We start from the raw sequence: 19,009 nt of genomic DNA, 5'->3' as shown, positions 1-19,009 counted from the left end.
CCTCGGTCTGTTTAAACTAAAAAGGTTCCACCAATATGTCTACCCTACGAGGCGGAAAATTGGGCACCACGGATCAACTCTCCAATCCGGCTCTGTGTGTCTAAACGCTCGCAGCTTGCCGACAAAACGGCCCAACATTCGCTGAAAACCTGGCAGTGTAAAAGGGGCTATAGCCTTTGTGCATGAGGCACTGCTCTACCAGGTGAGCTACTCGTTAACCCAACCGCCATGACTTAACATCAATTAAAAAACTGCACATTGAGGACGTAACGCCATTCATGGGGCACTAATTCGTAGGATATCATACGAACTGTCCTATGAGGATACATTGGCTGAAGGAATGAGTCCTAAACCCAGTCATGAGTTAGCATGTTTGCACCTCTGGCTTCCTTGACTCAAAGTCATGGGACCTTATTTCGATGCCTTAAATACGATGTGTGGTACCGTTAACACAAGCTTAAGAGACTCTCACATTTTATTCTATGACATAAAATACATATACACACTGTATATACCCCACCTGTCAACTTTAGAGTTTTATGTATTTTTTAAAAAGGACGGTTGCCAACAAGTGGCTTAATGAGACTACTGAGAGTCATCACACTAAACAAGACTTAACGGCCTCGTTATCGCAGCTACGATGAAGTCATGTGACCATGTTATAGTTTGTTTATAGCCTAATGTTAGCTTTTTACTTCTGTCGATTGCATTTAGGCTTCAAAAGTCAGGAAAGTTATGTAAATTTGTGAAGATGATCTTGCTGAACACAATGTGTAAGTATCATAAATAATAATTTACCACAGAGCTTATTTTCTGCAACAATCCAATGGAAAAATCCAATAGATGAGCGAAACAGGGTGACGCTAACTTCTGCGTCGGCCTTCAAAAAATGTCATACCTGCAGCACTCTATTAATTGTCGCACAGCTTAACGGCACGCTGGGTACAGCTCACTCTCCGTCACTCGCTACAGCACATTCAACAACAGTAAAAAAGACATCCCAAGTCTACACTGTAGCGCACTCAAACACTTCAAGGACCAGTGATGTAACTTTCATTATAAATGCGTTTGGTCCTTGAAACAGGCGGGCTTTGACTTCACTAGAGCTGCAAAATGTTTGTGTTATGGCTATAGGAAACAACTGTGATGGCAGGTGTAATGCTCAGGACTCAAGGATATTCAGTGTGGAGTGTGAAGTTGTTTGGATGGGCAGTTCTCAAGAAAGTTGCAAGCAGCAACCGCACAAGGCCAAGCAAACAAGCGCTGCACTAGTTTTATAAAAATCTGGATCTTCTTCATTCTTGAGGTGCTGTAGTTCAAAAGACAAGAGTAAAACATCCACAAAATGACCCCGTTCTGCAGTGTTAAAGGAGCTGTGTGAGATGTTCACAGGATATCTGTAACACAGTATCTGAGGCAGGATTGTCTGAACACACAGTTCTCAACACGAAGGTGGCCAGCGGCAGCATGAACTCCACAAACAGTGTGAAGCACCAGTGCTGACGGAGCTGACAGTGTTAACCAGAGGGTGGGCGCTACACATCTGCAGTGATGCCATTTTGATATCAGTGGTAACCGCTGTATGAGCACGGTGCAGACATTACCAAGGCAGCGGGACACACACATGCAGGTGCAGCGGGACCAGCTGACAACAAACCACAGAGAAGCTCGGATTATAACACACACTTCATTCTCTGCTCAGGACACCATCACTCCTCTATATCTTTACATAGCAGACAGATGTTTGCTGCTGTGACTGTCACACACAGAACCTTTCATAAGTCTTTTGAAAAGATCCCAGAAACTCATTAAAACGAAAACTAGTTCTTTGGCTCCTGCTCCGGCTTCACTCTGAATTTCGACTAAACTCTGCTGGTGAGTTTTTGATATCTCATGGAAAAGATGTTTCCATTCAGATGTTGCCCAAGTTTTAAGTCAGTTTCTGAAACACCTTTATGCAAATATATTCATGACAGCATGAACAGAATACATTACACAGAGCAACAGCACATCACAACATCTCTCTGCTGCTTTGATGTATTTGTGTTTTTATGAATTAATGTGTCTCTTCTCATCTGCATGTGAAGCAGAGCTGCGTAATATGGATAAATCCTCCATCATGGTACACTTATACTTATATTTATGTTAATATAAGACATTTTCTGAAAACAATCATCGTCAATATGATGAAAATATTGTTTTAAAAACATCTGGAAAATCAGCTGAAACCTTTGAAAAGGTTTGGACAGATAGAGGGACGTCTGTTTTTGGCCAATCTTATATATTCAATACCTTTAATGAAGGTGTCGTCACAGTGGTGTTAGAATCCTATAGAAGATTAATTGTGCTGTTCATAATGGCCGAGATGTAACAGAGTGGAAAGAACAATGATGGGTGACAAATTTATGATCTTGGTGCAAATCATTACATCACCACACTCTCATCCTGTGGTGTTTTTAATCAGTGATCGAAAGGCAGGCTGACATGATGAGGGTTTGGATGGAGAAGGAGAGCTGGACATGAAGATTTGTCAGCAGCAGAAGAATAATTTGTTTGTTCAGTTGTTGTAATCTGAGTTTTAACAGGGACGAGGTCTGCAGTTGCTGCTGCACGATCCTCCTTCAGCATAACTGTTTATCTGTTCTGTTAAATAGATGAACATAAATATTTTAGAAGTTGGTACCACGACGTCAAGATGTGTTCTAAAAATGTGTTTTCATCAGCCTCAATTGTTTATTCTCATTTTTGACATGCAAACTTTCGCACCTTAGCCAGCCAATGATAACTCATCTTTTCTCCTGCCATTTCCAGAAACATACATTTCATACACAATAATTAAAACTGGTGGATTGAAATGAATAATAAACAAAAATTTAAAAGCAACACTTCTGTTTCTGTTCCCATTTTTCACAGGTTTAAGTCAAAGATCCAAGACTTTTTTTCATGTTCTCAACAGATATATTTCTGTCATGTTGGTGAGACAGCATGGTGGTGTAGTGACGCACAGCAAGAGGGTTCCTGCTTCATATCAAGATGCCGATTAAACAGAATGATTGCTTCACGATGATCATGACCATAAGCCATCTCAAATGTTGTTTCCCTGAATTTGGCAGTACATCCAACCAGCCTCACAACTGCAGACCACAAATGAAAAGTTGATGCAACAAATGGTATTTACAAAGGAAGAATTGCTGCAGAAACCGTCTCAGGGAAGCTCATCTGCACACTCATCGTCCTCACCAGGTTCTTGACCTGAGACAAATTAGTCATCGTAACTGACTTGCGCAGTTGTGAGGCTGGTTGGATGTACTGCCAAATTCAGGGAGCAACACTGGAGATAGCTCATGGTCCTGTAATGAACATTCAGTTCACAGGCAGCAGCTCTGGTGGACTTTTCTGCAGTCAACATGCCAATGGCACGCTCCGTTAACACTGCAAATTTTTAGCTCAGCGTGTGACGTAAACAGTGACGTGGGAGGGTCAGTCCTTCGGCGATTCTCTCGTAAGTTGGCCTGTTCTTCACCGTCCCCGTCATCTGACGGTTAATGGCCTCTTCGTTTGCGAGGACAAGGAGGGCGCGCAATTCCTTGTCTCCCCAGTTGCTCATCTTTACAGTGTCTGTCAGGTTTGTGTTTCCCTCTTGCTACTAGCTGCTCGCTAATTCCTGCTATCAGCTGTTTCCTGTTTATCCACCGCCAGTGGCTCGCACGTGCAGCATCATCAACAGCTCCTCCCACAAGTCATCAACAGCCCCTCCCGTTGCAGAAGGCCGCCTCGTTCTGTTTAAACTAAAAAGGTTCCACCAATATGTCTACCCTACGAGGCGGAATATTGGGCACCTCGGATCAACTCGCCAATCCGGCTCTGTGTGTCTAAACGCTCACAGTTTGCCGGCAAAACGGCCCAACATTCGCCGAAAACCTGGCAGTGTAAAAGGGGCTATAGAGTGACCTTTGAAGTGACACTTGTGTAGTAATCTTGCTGTTTAATCAGCATCTTAATACATCACACCTGTCAGGTGGATGGATTATCTTGGAAAAGGAGAGGTGCTCACTGACACAAATTTGTTACCAAAATTTGGGAGACACATTTATTGAGTGCATTAAAACGATCTTTAGATCTTTAGAGCAAAAACCAAAGTGTTGCTTTTGAATTTCTGTTCAGTGCACTCCACATCTCAAACATTAAATTCCAAAACATCAGCAGTTTGGGCCATCTTATGTTCTCATGTCCTTGGACAACATGTGTCATGTAAGGCTCTTGTGCTTGTGACGTCCTGACAAGACATAAAATGCAAGATTACACATTCGTCCTGCTCTGTGGCTCATAGCACAGAGGCCTAAAGTAATAATAAAGTATTCATTTCCAGAACAATACCGATGTTACTCAGGGGAATGACTCATAAAAAGACAGGACCCTTAGTTTGTCCCTTCTGTACACAGTATGTATATGTATATTTTTGATGGCGTCAGTGTTTCTGATGATGATGATGATGATGATGATGACACTGTCAGCACTTTCTATGATTCATCATTTTGCCAGTTTGAAGCAGATGGAGGTAAAACCTGATTGTAGTTTGATATTTGTGTTCTCAGAGCACTGTGTGCGCTGTGTATCCCGACTCACTGATACCAAGATAAACAACATCATTAGACATGATTGAGGTGTTTCAGGAGACTCCTACAAGTCTTCTGGACCTCAGGAGGATTCCAGGAAACAGCAGAATAATCCAACCCTGCTCTATTTTTTACAACATAACTGAGTGTGTGAGCCTTGTTGCTTATTATAAGGAGTATTAAAAAGGATTTTAGTGACAAGACCCCCAGTGGTGCGGTTATAATCATCCCCCTGTTACCAACATGAAAGCCTTCTTTTTATCGTGTTTGTTGATGTGAGATAATTAGACGTGTTGGTGTCCTGTGAAGATACCTGTCGTCCTGCAGCAGCCGAGCCCTGCGACAAGCTGCCGGGGCTGTTGGTGAACTTGTTCTTCTGGAGATCCATGAGGGCGTCCCGCTGGCGTTCGATGTCCGCCTTGTGGATGCTGTTCAGGGCCTCCAGGCTCTTGGCGGCCACGGCGTTGTGCCGGCGGTCCAGCGAGGACGACGTGAACCCCCCGTTGGTGTTGTCGGGGAACCGCCGGGCCCCGCGGCCCCCGCCGGCCGCCAGGGTGTGGTAATCCCGCGGGAACTCGGCATCACCGGCAGAGATCATGGGACCCTTTCTCTTCTCTCGACCTGCAGCAGGTGTGTCAGTCGGGGTGGAGACAGAGAGAGAAGGGGGGATAGGAAGAGAAGCAGTGAGCAGTGAAACAACTAAATATGTTTAGTGTGTCGCCACCACATCATATGACAAAGTCAAAAAGGCATCTGAAAACATTAAAGTACAGCCGACATGTTTCAAAGCAAACCACAAGTTTGTAGATTGATTTCCTTTCATCGTTTGAAATGAATATGCAGAGACTTGAACCTGACCTAAATCTATCAACACAGTCTGTGCGTTTTCAGCTAAATGCTTTAAAAAGGAAAAAGCAGAGTGTGTCCTCACACTGGGTCACATGTCCTCAACAGGAGACATTTTGACTGTCCTCATCTTCATCAGGAAAATGACACGAGAGGAGACATTGTGTATACAGGCAAAAACTGATCATGTGGACATGATGGTCAACCAGTGGAGAAAAATAATAACTTAAAGTCTCTGTAAAACAAAAGTTGGAGCATCTTTAGCTTCTGAGCTGTCACGTACCTCCCAGTTAAACAGAATATTTGATCGGTGCACAGTTACCACAACGATTTAAATCAAATACTTTGCATTTGATTAACAGTGGGCGAGCTTCATATAGCATGATACGGACCTACAGTGGACTGCAGCCTTCACATACCCTGGAAAACCAGAGTTCTCGCAAGAGCACAATTTGAATTTGCTCAGCGAGTCACTCTGGCAATCAGTAATGATGCTCATTACCCATGCCGTTGGAGCCGAGCTGCACCACATCGGTGTATCTGATATAGGCGGGCCAGAGGCGAGCTAAACAGATGACGACAGCGCTGCAACGACGAAGTCCAGAATCAGTCAGTAAACATTGCAAGATGGCTACGGATGAACACCAGTTGTTTGAAACGGCTTTGGCTGCTACAATGAAAGAGGAACAGAAGACGGCGCTCGAGTCTTTCCTTTGCAAGAAGGACGTTTTTGCTGTTTTGCTGACCGGATACGGCAAGAGTCTAATCTACCAGTTAGCTCCGCTGGTAGCTAAGCGCTAAGTATTGTGCTGATTGGTCGTAGTGTTATCCAATTGCGTGCAGTGATATTTTCAAATGCATGCTTGGTGCTGCCCCTCGAGTTGGGCCATTTGCATTACTCATAGCCAGACCCTAAATCTTTCTAGATTTGGGTCTGGATTTCCAGGTAGCCTTCACACACACCTCCCTCAGCTTTATGAGACATTAATAAAAGGACGAATCAGATCTCAGCTCAGGTTTGATCCAACTGATCTTAATTTCATTCATACTGATTCATAAAATCTGAGATCAATCTTTCAAAACACACTTCTTATTGACAGATGAGCTACAGCCTATAGATGCTGATCTTTCCTCTGAACAAAACTGAGAGCTTACAGCTGACTGGCTGTTAAACAGGTGACGTGCTTTGCCGGCTTGAGTCAAACTGAGACTAGTTCAAAGCACTGCAAATTTCTCTTTCGCTGCAACGTTCTCAAACAGTTTCATCTCGTCACGAATCTTTGGTCTAAGCTGGGCTTCAGATCATGTGACGTGACTGAAAGCTCCAGGACAGCAGCTAAATGGACACTGAAGTGAGACTGTTTTGAAGCCACTTGTTTCTGAAGTCAAGAATGAATCTGAGGTAACGAATTTATCATTGAAATAATGAAACTATGCAGAGATGATTTTATGTGGGGATGCCTCATAAGACGACATCATACAAATGTCATTAAAGTAAAAAGATGAAAATCCCAAACAAAGTGGAGGAAATGTAGCAGGTGCTGGACGATATTTCAACGACTAAAAACATTTAGGATCTAATGAAGAAGGACTTTTAAAAACAGAGGTTTATAGGTAAAGCTTATTATTAAAATTCTTATGTTTTTGTCACAGCTTTTATACATTTTATCCAGAATATTTTGCAGGTAAAACAATTCAGAATAATCCTTGTTTGGTGACCATGATTTTGTTTCTCAGCTCAACACTACTAAAAGTGATTTAACCATTAATTCTCAGATGTCGGAGCATCTTTGAACGCATCTCAAAGGAGCGACAGTGTCTGCTTGCAGCTGCTGCACCTCACAAAAACTGAGCACAAATTTAATAAAAGGGGAAGATCACAAACTGTTCATAGAGATGTGTTACTCTCATATCAGTCAGTTCACTCTCACAGAGGCAAACACTACTATGAGCTGCTGCCTGACAGCTGGAGAATCTAAAATAATAATGTTAAATATGTGTAGTCTCTGCAACAGGCACACACATGGACACTCACATGTGTTGTAGTGCTTCAAATTGCTCATTACTGTGGAAGTAAGTGAGCTGGTGAGTGCTAACATCACAGCACACACAGCTTTGTGTACACACAGTTGCTAATAGGTTGGACCTTGAGGCACGTCAAGTGAGCAGCAGCGAGAGTGTTAATGTGACGACTAACAACGCATCCATGCGCTCACTTTGTCCTTGAGCAGCTGCACACAGGATCATAATGTAGAGAAGAAACACTGTGTGTGTTTGTGTTGAGGGAGAAACAAGAGACAGAGAAAACACTCCTATTGTTCGCCACACACACACACACACACACACACACACACACACACACACACACACACAGAACAAAACACAAACACACCTCTAGCAATATAGCCTTTGTGAAAACAGCTGCAACATCTGTCTGTTCCAACAACTGCAACTGTCCCGGGATCCCTGAGGCAGAAATAAAAAAACTGTTGCACAGCAACATCCTCAGCTATTATATGACAGCAGCAATGTCTCACAGTGGTGTCAGAGCCAGTGAAGGGAAAGTGACATGAATGGAGACGACGTCCTCTTGTGTGGGGACAGGTTTTAGTGCCCTCTTGTGACCAGTGAGACACAAAGCACTGCTGACTCTGTGAAGGTGAACAGTCACAGTCTGTGTGTGTTCAACACATTTAGTTTGATTTTGCACAAGATAATAAAAGACATTAAAACAGCTTATTCTATCCACCTTAAATAATTATAACAGGACTCACTGTGTCAAAGAAAGTGTGTGGACACGGATACATACACTGATCAGCCAGAACATTTAAACCACTGACAGTTAAGTGATTAATATTGATCATCTTGTCACAATGCAACGTTCATTCATTCTGTCCTGTGTTGGATTATGTTGCTGGGGTATGGGGCTACAAAGAACCTAAGAGATGTCAGCAAGTCCATCAAAGAGCTATTAGGTATTTTTTAGGAGTTAATAAGTATGCACCTATTCTAGCAATCACTGGAGATATGGGTTGGGAACCTTGTGAAGTTCGATGGGTGGTGTGTATGTGCAGATTATGGAATAGATTTCTCAGTATGAGTGACAGTAGACTTTGTAAGAAAATGTTATTGTGGGACTTGCAGAGGGGTGGACCTTGGGCTGAACATATGCACACATTATTTCAGAAGACAGGTTTTGAGGAATCTTATATTTATAGGGAGAAGGTAGATATTGAAATGATTAAAGAGATTGTTTCTCAGCAGCTAAAACAGAAGTGGACCACTGAGGTTTGGAACAAACCAAAACTTCGAATTTTTTGTCGGATTAAAAATGAGTTTGGTGTAGAGAATTATGTTAAATATAATTTGTGCCCAGTTCAGGTCAGGTATTCTTCCTCTGCATATTCAAACAGGACGTTGGGTTGGAACAAATGAGGATGATAGATTTTGTTTTTTATGTGATCTCAATGAAATTGAAAATGAAGTTCATTTTGTTTTGTACTGGCCATATTATCATGATTTAAGAGTAAAGTTATTTAACAAACTGGAAGTGGAAGAGATGAGACAGGATATAGATTTGCTGGCATGGTTATTAGAATATAAAACATTTTCATTTGCAGAATTTATAGAAAAGGCCTGGGTTAAAAGAAGTATGGCATTGTACAGATGATTATGTCTCGTTTTTGTTTTCTTTCTTTTTTTGTGTGTGTGTTGTGGTTATGTAAAGTTGAATTTTGTTATGTGTACCGGAAGTCACATATGAAATGTTTTTTCTATGTTTCATTGGTGTCATGTAATCCCATGTGGGATGGGCCACTTGTGGCATGACACGTAAATAAATAAAAATCAATCAATCAATCATACATTTCCATAACCTCTTATCTTGTTTGGGGTCACAGGGGGTGGAGCCTATCCCAGCTGACACTGGGTGAGAGGCAGGGTTCACCCTGGACAGGTCACCAGGACTGACACATAGAGACAGACAACCATTCACACTCACATTCACACCTACGGACAATTTAGAGTCACCAATTTTACCGATGGGGTGAAACAAAAATGCAGCTGCCATCACTGTGTGGCAGAATGAAAAGTTAGAATAGGCTTTGACAGCACCTAATTATTTTTATGTATTTTATGTTGCTGTTATATTGATCACATGATCTGTATAATTTGTCCTTATTGAGAATGTAGGTTGCATTTGATAGTTACACATTATTTCATTTAGCAGCAGCAGCAGCAGCAGCAGCAGCAGCAGCAGCAGTGTTCAGACACTTTCATATCTGGTAAAAAGTTTTACTCTGGTCACAGCAGACTTTTAACTTGATGTCAGTGGTTATAAAGTCTAATCTCTCTGAAGACATGGTATTTCGTTTTATTTGTTTCTATTTCACTTTGGTTAAATGTTACTCCACATGCTGCTGTTTTTGTTTCCTGGTTTACAGTGTTTAGTTTTCAAGAGCAGCTTGAAATAAAGCAGGAGGCAGAAAGCTACTTGTGTCTGCGTTTGCTTTGAGGGAATTATAAATTTAGATGAATAGATGTCATTACTTTCTTCCTGCCAAACCGTCTGCCATGATGTGAGGAATAAAAAACACCAGTTTTGGGCTTAATAAATCAATTCAATCTTTTCTCCTGTTTTAAAAAACTACGGTTGTAATTTCAGTGAAACTTTCTAGGATCTTTCTCTCGACTATATCAACTGTGACCACGGTGGAAATGATGTCTTAATACACACTCACACACTGTACAAACAGTGAACACTCTCCAAGGCTGCATCCCATTTCTGTAGCTTGTGTTTTTAAATGCAAACTATAAATCCCATTACCTGCAGAGTTTTGGCAGCAGAGACTCTATACGTTATTGATCTGTTCTATAAGCGCCTCCATTTGCCTGCTGGGCAACACAAGGTGCACTAAAGCAGGAACTCAAACTTCCTCAGCTCCCAAGAAACAGTGTGATACAGCAGACTGCAGAAACTAATTCAGTCATGAGGCAGAAGTTTTGCACATTTTCATGGACGAAATTTCAAAACTTTACCAGTTTTTTCCATATCTATTTCTATAGTAACACATTCCATAATATTTTTTTTTTTCTATTGACATACTCTATTTTTTTTAGATTTTAATTCACTATTTACAAACAGGGCCACTCCTCCTCCTTTTCTGTTTAGTCTATTGGTTGTGAATAGCTCATAGCCCTCTAGTTTAACATCAGCTTCCTTCTCATTGTCCAGCCAAGTTTCTGAAATTGCAATTACGTCAAACATGGTGAATTGTTTCAAATAGTCCTTAATTTTAGTAAAATTGCTGTTCAGACTTGTGCTGTTGAAGTGTATTATTGAGAAAGTTCTGTCCATTATTATATTGCTTTAAAACTGTTCATCTGTATAGTACTCACAGTTGCAGTCCACATTATTGTAGTGGTGATTTTCTGGATCGATGTCATTCTCCATCTCGTACATTTTGTGTTCGGTGTAGTCAAATGTTTGTAAGTTGAGTTGTTCATAGTTCTGATGTCCATTACTCACGCCATCTGGTGGGCCTATTTCAGCCAGATCCCCCTCGTCAATGACGAGACGTTTAGTCTCCAGTCCAGATATGATCAAATCTTCCATCCGTGTATATTGCTCGAGGTCGTCAATTCTTTTTTCCAGGGCTTCAATCCTCTTATCCTTTTCATTTATAAGCATCTTCAGGTGCTTTACCTCATCCATTAGCTCCACGAGTTTGGTTTGTTTGGCGACTTTGCTAATCTCCTCCGTCATGAAGCTCAGGGATTTCCTGATTTCCTCCAGTTCTTCCTCCATCGCGGTGCCACCTTGTCTCCTTGTTTTCATCCCTTTCTTGTTTCGGCAGGTTGAAGTGTTTCATTTCATTTCCTTTATCTCTCTCAGAAAGAGCCAGGGTTTCTTTCCAAAACCGCTGCCAAAAACGCCGCCACCATTACGCAACGTGTTCTGTATGTGTGGGGGAGGTGCTGATTTAGGTAGCTTCTGTGTCTGTATTCCTGCCTGCTTCTCCAAACTGTGAGCGTGCTGACCCCCATCTACTCTACGTCATACACTGACTATGGATGAGTACGTCCTTCAACCCCACTTAAAAAAAACCAAACTATACTTTTAAGTAAAGTTTGAGGTACTTGTACTTTAGTATTTCGATTCTATGTTACGTCATACTTCTTATTTGATCATTTTAACTTTGCAGATTCAGACTATTAATCAGAAATATAAATAAACAAATAAATTAAGATGCATTATGATAGATGAAGTGTACAAGGTGATTAAAATAGTTGTAGTTTTACAGTGTATATGTGATGTGCTTCTTCCACAACTGAATTTATGTGTATTAATTGATTAAAATCAAAAAAATGAAAAGGGCACAATGACATCACAGGTCCTTCACCCAAAGAAGACCGGGGCTTAAAGTGCGATTTGTCAAAGCGGAGTGGAGCATATTCCCATCCTACCGTCTGGACATTACACCCTTGATTAAGAGTTTCATTCTCATTCATCCCCGGGAACGTCAGCAGTCTCTTCTCCGAGGGACTCAGCCTAACAACAGCAATATTTGTGGCTGTGTTGCATCTACAGGGAAGTGTTTGAGTTGGTCACAGATGTAAATCTTCCAATAGGAGCGCAGCAGCGTGCCGGTTTGTTTCCATGGTAGAGAAAAGAAAAAAGGCTGTTATAAAACAGAGACGAAGGGAACATCTAGACAAGAGCTTGTCACTTTAATTTATGTGAAGCCTTGAGCAAACCCCTGCCATGTGGGGAGGAGACGGGGGGGGGGGTATGTGGGACAAAGAGATGCTATATTTTACCATGAGGAGCTCTGCTGGTCATCGGCTGTTAATACCTGCTGGGACTCACTGTTACAGTGATGATGCAAGAACATCTGTCCTACATTTATACTTGATTCACTCGGAGCAGTCGTCTCTAAATGTGTCATTTATATTCATAGAAGTACCAGCAATCAGAGCTGGGAGCCTCCCAGTACAACCAGTGCTCACTTAACTGTCTAATGACATCTTGCTCACTGGGATTTGATGAATTAATTCTGGCTTTTTTTTCTTACTCAGATATTCAGGATTTTTGTCACAGATTTCAGAGTTCAAAACTAATATTAACATGATCCGTCTAAAATGTTAGACTGATTTTCTAACTATTGATTCTGGATTTTATACGCCATCCAGCTTTTCATTGTCATGTTGGACTTTTTTTTATGTTTTTATTTGTTATCGACAATGTATTTATCCTACAGGTGCATTACTGTACAACCCAATCACCTCAATAAATGCTGGCTTTGTACGTTTCTGTAAACCACAGATACGTTACATTATGTAGTGGAAACACTGGAACTTTCAACACAGCTGTGGTTAGCGTGGTCCGACACAAAATCCACTTGGTTATGAATCAGAGACGATCGTGTTCGGGCTGATGTTCAGGAGCACCTTCCTGCCTAAAAAGCAGCTGGAAACACAACGATGACGATGCTACGTTACAACCAGTCTGCGAGGGCAGAGACCGCAAGCCGCTGACAGACGGCCCTCCAGACTGTTTTACTTGTTGCCATGGAAATGTCTGAGCGACAATTACAATCATTGTAACTGCCGTCATATTGTGTCAGCTCATCTGTCTCTGCAGATAACAAGATATTAATCTCATGTACAGGAACGCACCGATCCGATATCTGGATCGAATATCGGCCCCGATATCATCAAAATAGATGGATCAGGTATCGGAAAATGCAACCTATACCTGAGGCGATCCTTTGCCTTTAAATCTATTTTCAGTCATGTTTCTTTCACGATTCAAGTGTTGTTACAATAGGGTACAGTTACTGTTTTACATACACATACGTTTTGTTTTTTTTAGTCAGCTATTGGAAAAAAAGAAACATGTCTCAGCCCAATGAATTGTGGGCAATTAAATCAGTGATGTCTGCTGAAGTCTGCACCCCAAGTAGACTGTCTGGAAGTTTCCGGATGGATGAATTGTGGATTTGGGCAGTCATAAGCACTCCCAGACTTCCCGGGAACGCACCCACAAAGTCTGTGAGTCTGCAAATGCAGTGAAGTCCGGACATTCGGATGCAGCCTGGTTCTGTTGAGGTTTCTGAATGAAGATTTAAATGTCTGTCGTCATATTCGATGACTTCAGCATCCTCAAAAAAGTCCTAAATTTAAATAAAGTGATTCATCGGATCAAATGAGTTACTCTTTTTTAAAAATCAAATCCTGTGTCGTTAATGAATAAATGTAATCTAAAAATCTAAAGTGCATTCCTCTCTTTGTTTTTGACCTTGGTGAAAATATTTTTGAAAGGCAAAGTTACCAAATATGGATTAAAGCAGAAGATTTCATTTGATAAAAACACGTTTTTAATTTTGGAAATGATTACATTTTCTTATTTAACTAAATTCTGACTTTTAGGCTTTATGGAGTTATTGGAAATGTTTGGATCACACAGTCAGGAACAATCCCACACTGCCACCACTGGAATCTAATTCTACAAATAATATAATACTAAAAATATTAGTGTAACTTAATCTTTATCTGCAACTGTGCAGAAACACTGGGTTTGAACAGAATGAATAGAAAAGCAAAAAAAAGCTGTGCAGCATGTCAACATAATAAATGAAGCTGCGAAGGTTTGATCTATATTTTACAGCCCTAAAATAAATCTGAATTAATTCACTGGAAATTTACAAAGTGTATGCAGTCTTTAATTTACTTGTAATTAGAGCCAAATTACATTCTTCTTTCCAGAGGACGTTCTGGAAATTATTAGGAATTAACGAGCCTGTAAAACAAAGCATTACCTGTGTCAGGTGTTTACATTTGTGGCTCCATTATGAAAAAAGATGCTGCTGTTTGTTATTAACACAGTGTGTGAACTAAACGGCTGACATTTGCTCCACAGCTCACATTTCAAAATAACAGCGACATGTTGACATTTTCATTTCAGTGTTAGTTTTACTCGCACATTTATGTTTTATATTCCATCGTATCCAAGTCTGTTTTGTATATTGAGCTGCAGACACACACACACTGAACACATGAACCTGCTCCAGCACATATGACTTAAACAGTGACATAACTCATCCATGTGTAAAACCAGCCACAGCTCCTGCGCTCTATTTTTTCTTAACTCTACCATGTCATTACTGGTCCTGGTGGGAGTTAATGGGCTGCCACCTCCTCCCAGCTTGCTCCTGGCACCACCTCTGTTATTATGGCTCTGCTAACAGCACAACCAGTCCAGCTGATGAATTGGTCTTTAATTGTCTTGCTTTGCTCAAACTGTTGAAGATTTAACGGCCATGTGTTCGCCATCGGGCACATGTAATATTTCAGCGTCACTCACATGCATGAAGGCAATTCTTTATAAATTAATACTGTGCTGTGCATGTGTGTCAGCCCAAAGGAACTATATTAACATACTTGTGAGGGCTTTCTTGTAACTACAGTCAGATTTTAAGCGTCACCCCGACATTATCAAACCAAAACCTGTGTCACAGAATCCCTCATCTTTGCACCTAATGCATAAAATCAGTTTGCTCGTTTGGGGTCTGATATTTCAAACAGAGTAAAATGTGTGTGTGTTGTCCCTCTCACTGGCACACACACATTATAAAAGGTGCCACGCTGGCCTCTCCACATGATTCATTATTCTGTGTTCATTATAGTTGAGGGCAGACTAAAAACCAAGTGAGTGATTGTCATTGTGCCACTGATACCATATTTCAAGTGTCCGGGACACATTCCAAAAGGCTGCTCAAGGCCACGTCCAAACATTTCTCATTACAAGGCTGTAAGTGTGTGTGAGTGTGTATGTGTGTGTACATTGTTAGTACAACCTTGGCCACTGTTGGCCGAGGTCTGACAGAGGCCATTTGTTAGCTTTATGGTTTCATCGGGCTGAGGTCTAATCATTCGTACTCGTCGGTGCCTCGCTCAAATTTACTTCAAATTATTTTCCTCCCGACTGTTTGAGCTGTGGTTTGTTGTTGTGAGCCTGCAGGAGCAAAGTGCGCCCGGCTAATGACTGTGTGTCCGTTACATGTACTGTACTGCGCTTTATATATGTACCTTTCTATAGTGGAGCATGCACTAGTTGTCAACATGCAGCAGCTGCAGGGCTGCTGACATAAATCCATTTGAATTTACTGAGGGGGTCTCTCAGTTCACTTTCTTCCATACTGAGACTTAATATTTTGAGAGCATGAGCGCGCTGACCAGTATGTCCAAATGCAGTGCACTATGAGTACTATGGATGTCAACGTCTCTGTGGTTAGCCAGCTGTTTACACATGTTGGTCTAGAGATTCATTTTGCATCTAGAAGTACGAGCTCAGTACCACAACAAAGACAGCGTATTCATGCTACACTGGTTAGCTCACAGCCACCACCCTGTACTGCACACCAACCAGGTCAAGTGGGAGCTAGCTAGTGTTGCCACTGATTCTGCGATTACTGCTAATAACACCGCCCCAACCAGTGGTGGTGTTGCTGTGGAAACATTGTTCCCACCTTCTGGTCTCTCCACAGGTCGCCTCAGTGAGGAAGTGGCTTCATTGTAAGCCGTAAATCCCCTTTAACATTGTTAGCACCATTAGCAGCGTCTGCACGACTAGTGATGCTAACATAGTTAACAATGCTAAAGGGGTTAGTGGCTCAAAATTAAGTTGCTTACTCACTGGGGCGACCTGGGGGAAAGCGGAGGGTGACCCTAATGTTTCCACAGTAACGCCGTCCCAAATCCTGGTGTCAGGGTGGTGTTGCTAATCGCCAAATGAGTAGTGCCACTAGCTAGCTGCGGCCCAGCCAGAGTGTAGCACAGAGAGGCTAGCTAATTAGTGAGGACCTCAGGGTGGGCCGTGGGCACTATGTCCTAAGCGGCAACCTCCAGGGATGACAAGTGACGCCAATGCGGAAGTGTCAAAAACCGCAGTTCATTGAATGGCCACTTGAGGCAGGCTCCAAAAGCGAGTCAACCCCCACAGACCCACATGTTAAAATGCTCAACTTTACAGCAAAAATAAACATGTTTACAGCCTGGTACAAAAAATGGTTTTGGTCTCTTGAGCTAATTTCCCCTTTCATGACAACTGTACGGGGGGTGAATTTTTTTTATAACTCATTCTTTAAATTTTATTAAGGCTTAAAGTTGTGCATAATTGAGGGCGCGGTCACTTTGAGTGACAGGTGGTGCCATCAGAGGTGGCTAACTGGCCGCTGGCTGTCTGCTAGGTGTCATCTCAGCTAATTCGCAAGTCATTGAACCTGACCTCTCAGCTGTGTTTGTGCCTTTTGGATATCTTGTTTTGTGAGAGAGCTGGCACCAAGCGGGAGCCGCCAACACCACAGGGCTAGCCAAAGTAGCGTAGCTTGTTAGCATAGCGAATATGAGGGAGCACCAAACTTGTGAAAAGGAAGCTGCAGCAGTTGCTCTGTTATACAAGCAACAAGCTGGCAGATATTTTCATGGGCCACAATTGTGGTCAACAGTTGGCAGTAATAATTCCTCCAGTAACAATGTGCAATTAAAAAGAAGAAGAGGCAGTCAAAAGTTGCAAACATCAATCGCTATTGTGGAAATTCATGCTCTATATAAGTGAGCACACAGTGTACATACAACATGAAAGTGTCCGGATGAGACACAGCATGTGTTTAGTGCTGAAACAGTGCTGAACCAATCAAATTATTCAATCAACAGAAAAAGGGACGCAAGCTATTTTGATGATCAATGAATCCTTGATGTCATGTCATGTCCAGCTTCTTTAATGTGAGGATTTAATGTTTTTTTATGTTCTATATCATTTTGTAAATCATACTGTAAACTGAGTATCTTTGATTTTTTTGGACTGTTGTTCAGACCACATGGGAATATTTCACTATTTTCTGACATTTTATAGACTTAATAATTAAACATCTAATCATAAAATACATCAGAACGTGACGTTAGCTGCGGACTAATTGTGTTCCACCATAAATGATCCTGTAATTGCCACTTAAACAATGTCACTGGAGTTAAAGGCCCGCTCACACCAGCATTTTAAACAGTGGCATTCAATTCATGCCAGTGGAATAGCTGCAGTTAGTGGATTAGCTTCAGGATCCTGCTTCAGGACACCAAGCCGTCCTGACAGCGCTGACCTTTGTGGGAACGGAGAGCCGCAGAGTTTCAAATGGAGGAAGCTGTCGTAGATTATTAGCTGTGCTGCATCGTCAACTTTTATATAAACTCCTCTGTCAGAGTAGAAGCTGATGGGTTTTTTACAGAGACTGTGCTCAATGGTACAAGTGTGTCTCTGAATAAACTGTGGACTCACTGTCCCGTTAGCAACAGAACAACAAGAGGGTTTTTTTCCCCTTTTAACTAAACGTTTTGAATAAAATAAATTACAGTCTTTTGAACAAAATGTCAGTGGGGAATAAACAGCACAGAACAGTACTGGAATAAATACAAAAAAGCCTGCAGAACTATTGTGAGTGAGTAGCATTAGCATGTTACCAGCTGGCTAGCACATTAGCTTACTAGCTACGGTTGTTCACTAACAAACCCTGCGAGTAGTCACTACTAGGGTGCTAAATAGAAGAAGATATGCAATAATGTTGAATATCACAATCACGATTTTGTTTGTGATAACCAGATATTTAAGTGTACTTAGTTTTCTGCAGCTCTCAGTACACTGCTGAAACACAACAAACTGCTTGTTGAATTAAAAACAGGTTGGTGAATAAACTGAACATTTAACTGAACACAAAACACGCCGAAAAGCAGTACAGTTTTATCTCCTTTAACTAATTAAATCTAAGCACAATATCGCAGTCTTTCATGTTGTGTATCGCACAGGTTGACATCGCGCTGACGATATAAAGTGCAGACCTAGTCACTACGCCACCGAGTTTCTAAAGCTAAATATTATGCAAAGTAAGAAGTCTCGCTAAGAACATATTTTGTCACAATAAGAAAAAACAGACACATTTTAGGAATCCTGGATTAAAAGTTGATCTTATCTTATTGGTAGTATATCTGTCTCAAAGGTTTACATGTCACCCACAAATACAGTGTTGGTCTGTTGTTTGCTTTTTAATTAGGACTGTAGTCAACCACAGAAGGTCTTGGTCAACAGAAATTCTACCTACTCTTCAACCAATCCGTTGGTCGATGGGAAAGAAAAATCTGCACAATCTCTAGATGAAGTAAACCAGCCACAGTGTGCTTAGTTCACCTTCCCTGATAGCATTACAATGGGACTTGCGAGATCTGGGTATTTATGCGATGCTAAAAACGCCACCAGCACGACCAGGCTTTAAAGGGATAGTGCACCCAAAAATGAAAATTCAGCCATTATCTACTCACCCATATGCCGAGGGAGGCTCAGGTGAAGTTTTAGAGTCCTCACATCACTTGCAGAGATCCAAGGGGAGAGGAGGTAGCAACACAACTCCACCTAATGGAGGCTGACGGCGCCCCAGATTCAAACGTCCAAAAACACATAAATGAAACCACAAAATATCTCCATACTGCTCGTCCGTAGTGAT

General features: G+C 41.6%; 1 protein-coding gene across 1 annotated transcript in view; it reads right to left on the bottom strand.

Annotated features, from left to right (window-relative positions):
• Positions 1–19,009, bottom strand: part of srcin1b (SRC kinase signaling inhibitor 1b) — a 183,511-nt gene that overhangs the window by 95,615 nt on the left and 68,887 nt on the right. The window contains exon 2 of the mRNA XM_050059518.1: positions 4,930–5,237. Coding sequence (XP_049915475.1) covers positions 4,930–5,214 — 285 coding nt within the window. The 5' untranslated portion in view covers positions 5,215–5,237. The remainder of the gene's footprint in view (positions 1–4,929; positions 5,238–19,009) is intronic.

Source organism: Epinephelus moara, chromosome 13 (genome assembly GCF_006386435.1).
Source record: "Epinephelus moara isolate mb chromosome 13, YSFRI_EMoa_1.0, whole genome shotgun sequence".
NCBI lineage: Eukaryota > Metazoa > Chordata > Actinopteri > Perciformes > Serranidae > Epinephelus > Epinephelus moara.
The sequence above is the reverse complement of the archived record's forward strand: the minus strand, read 5'-3'. Positions and strand labels throughout refer to the sequence as shown.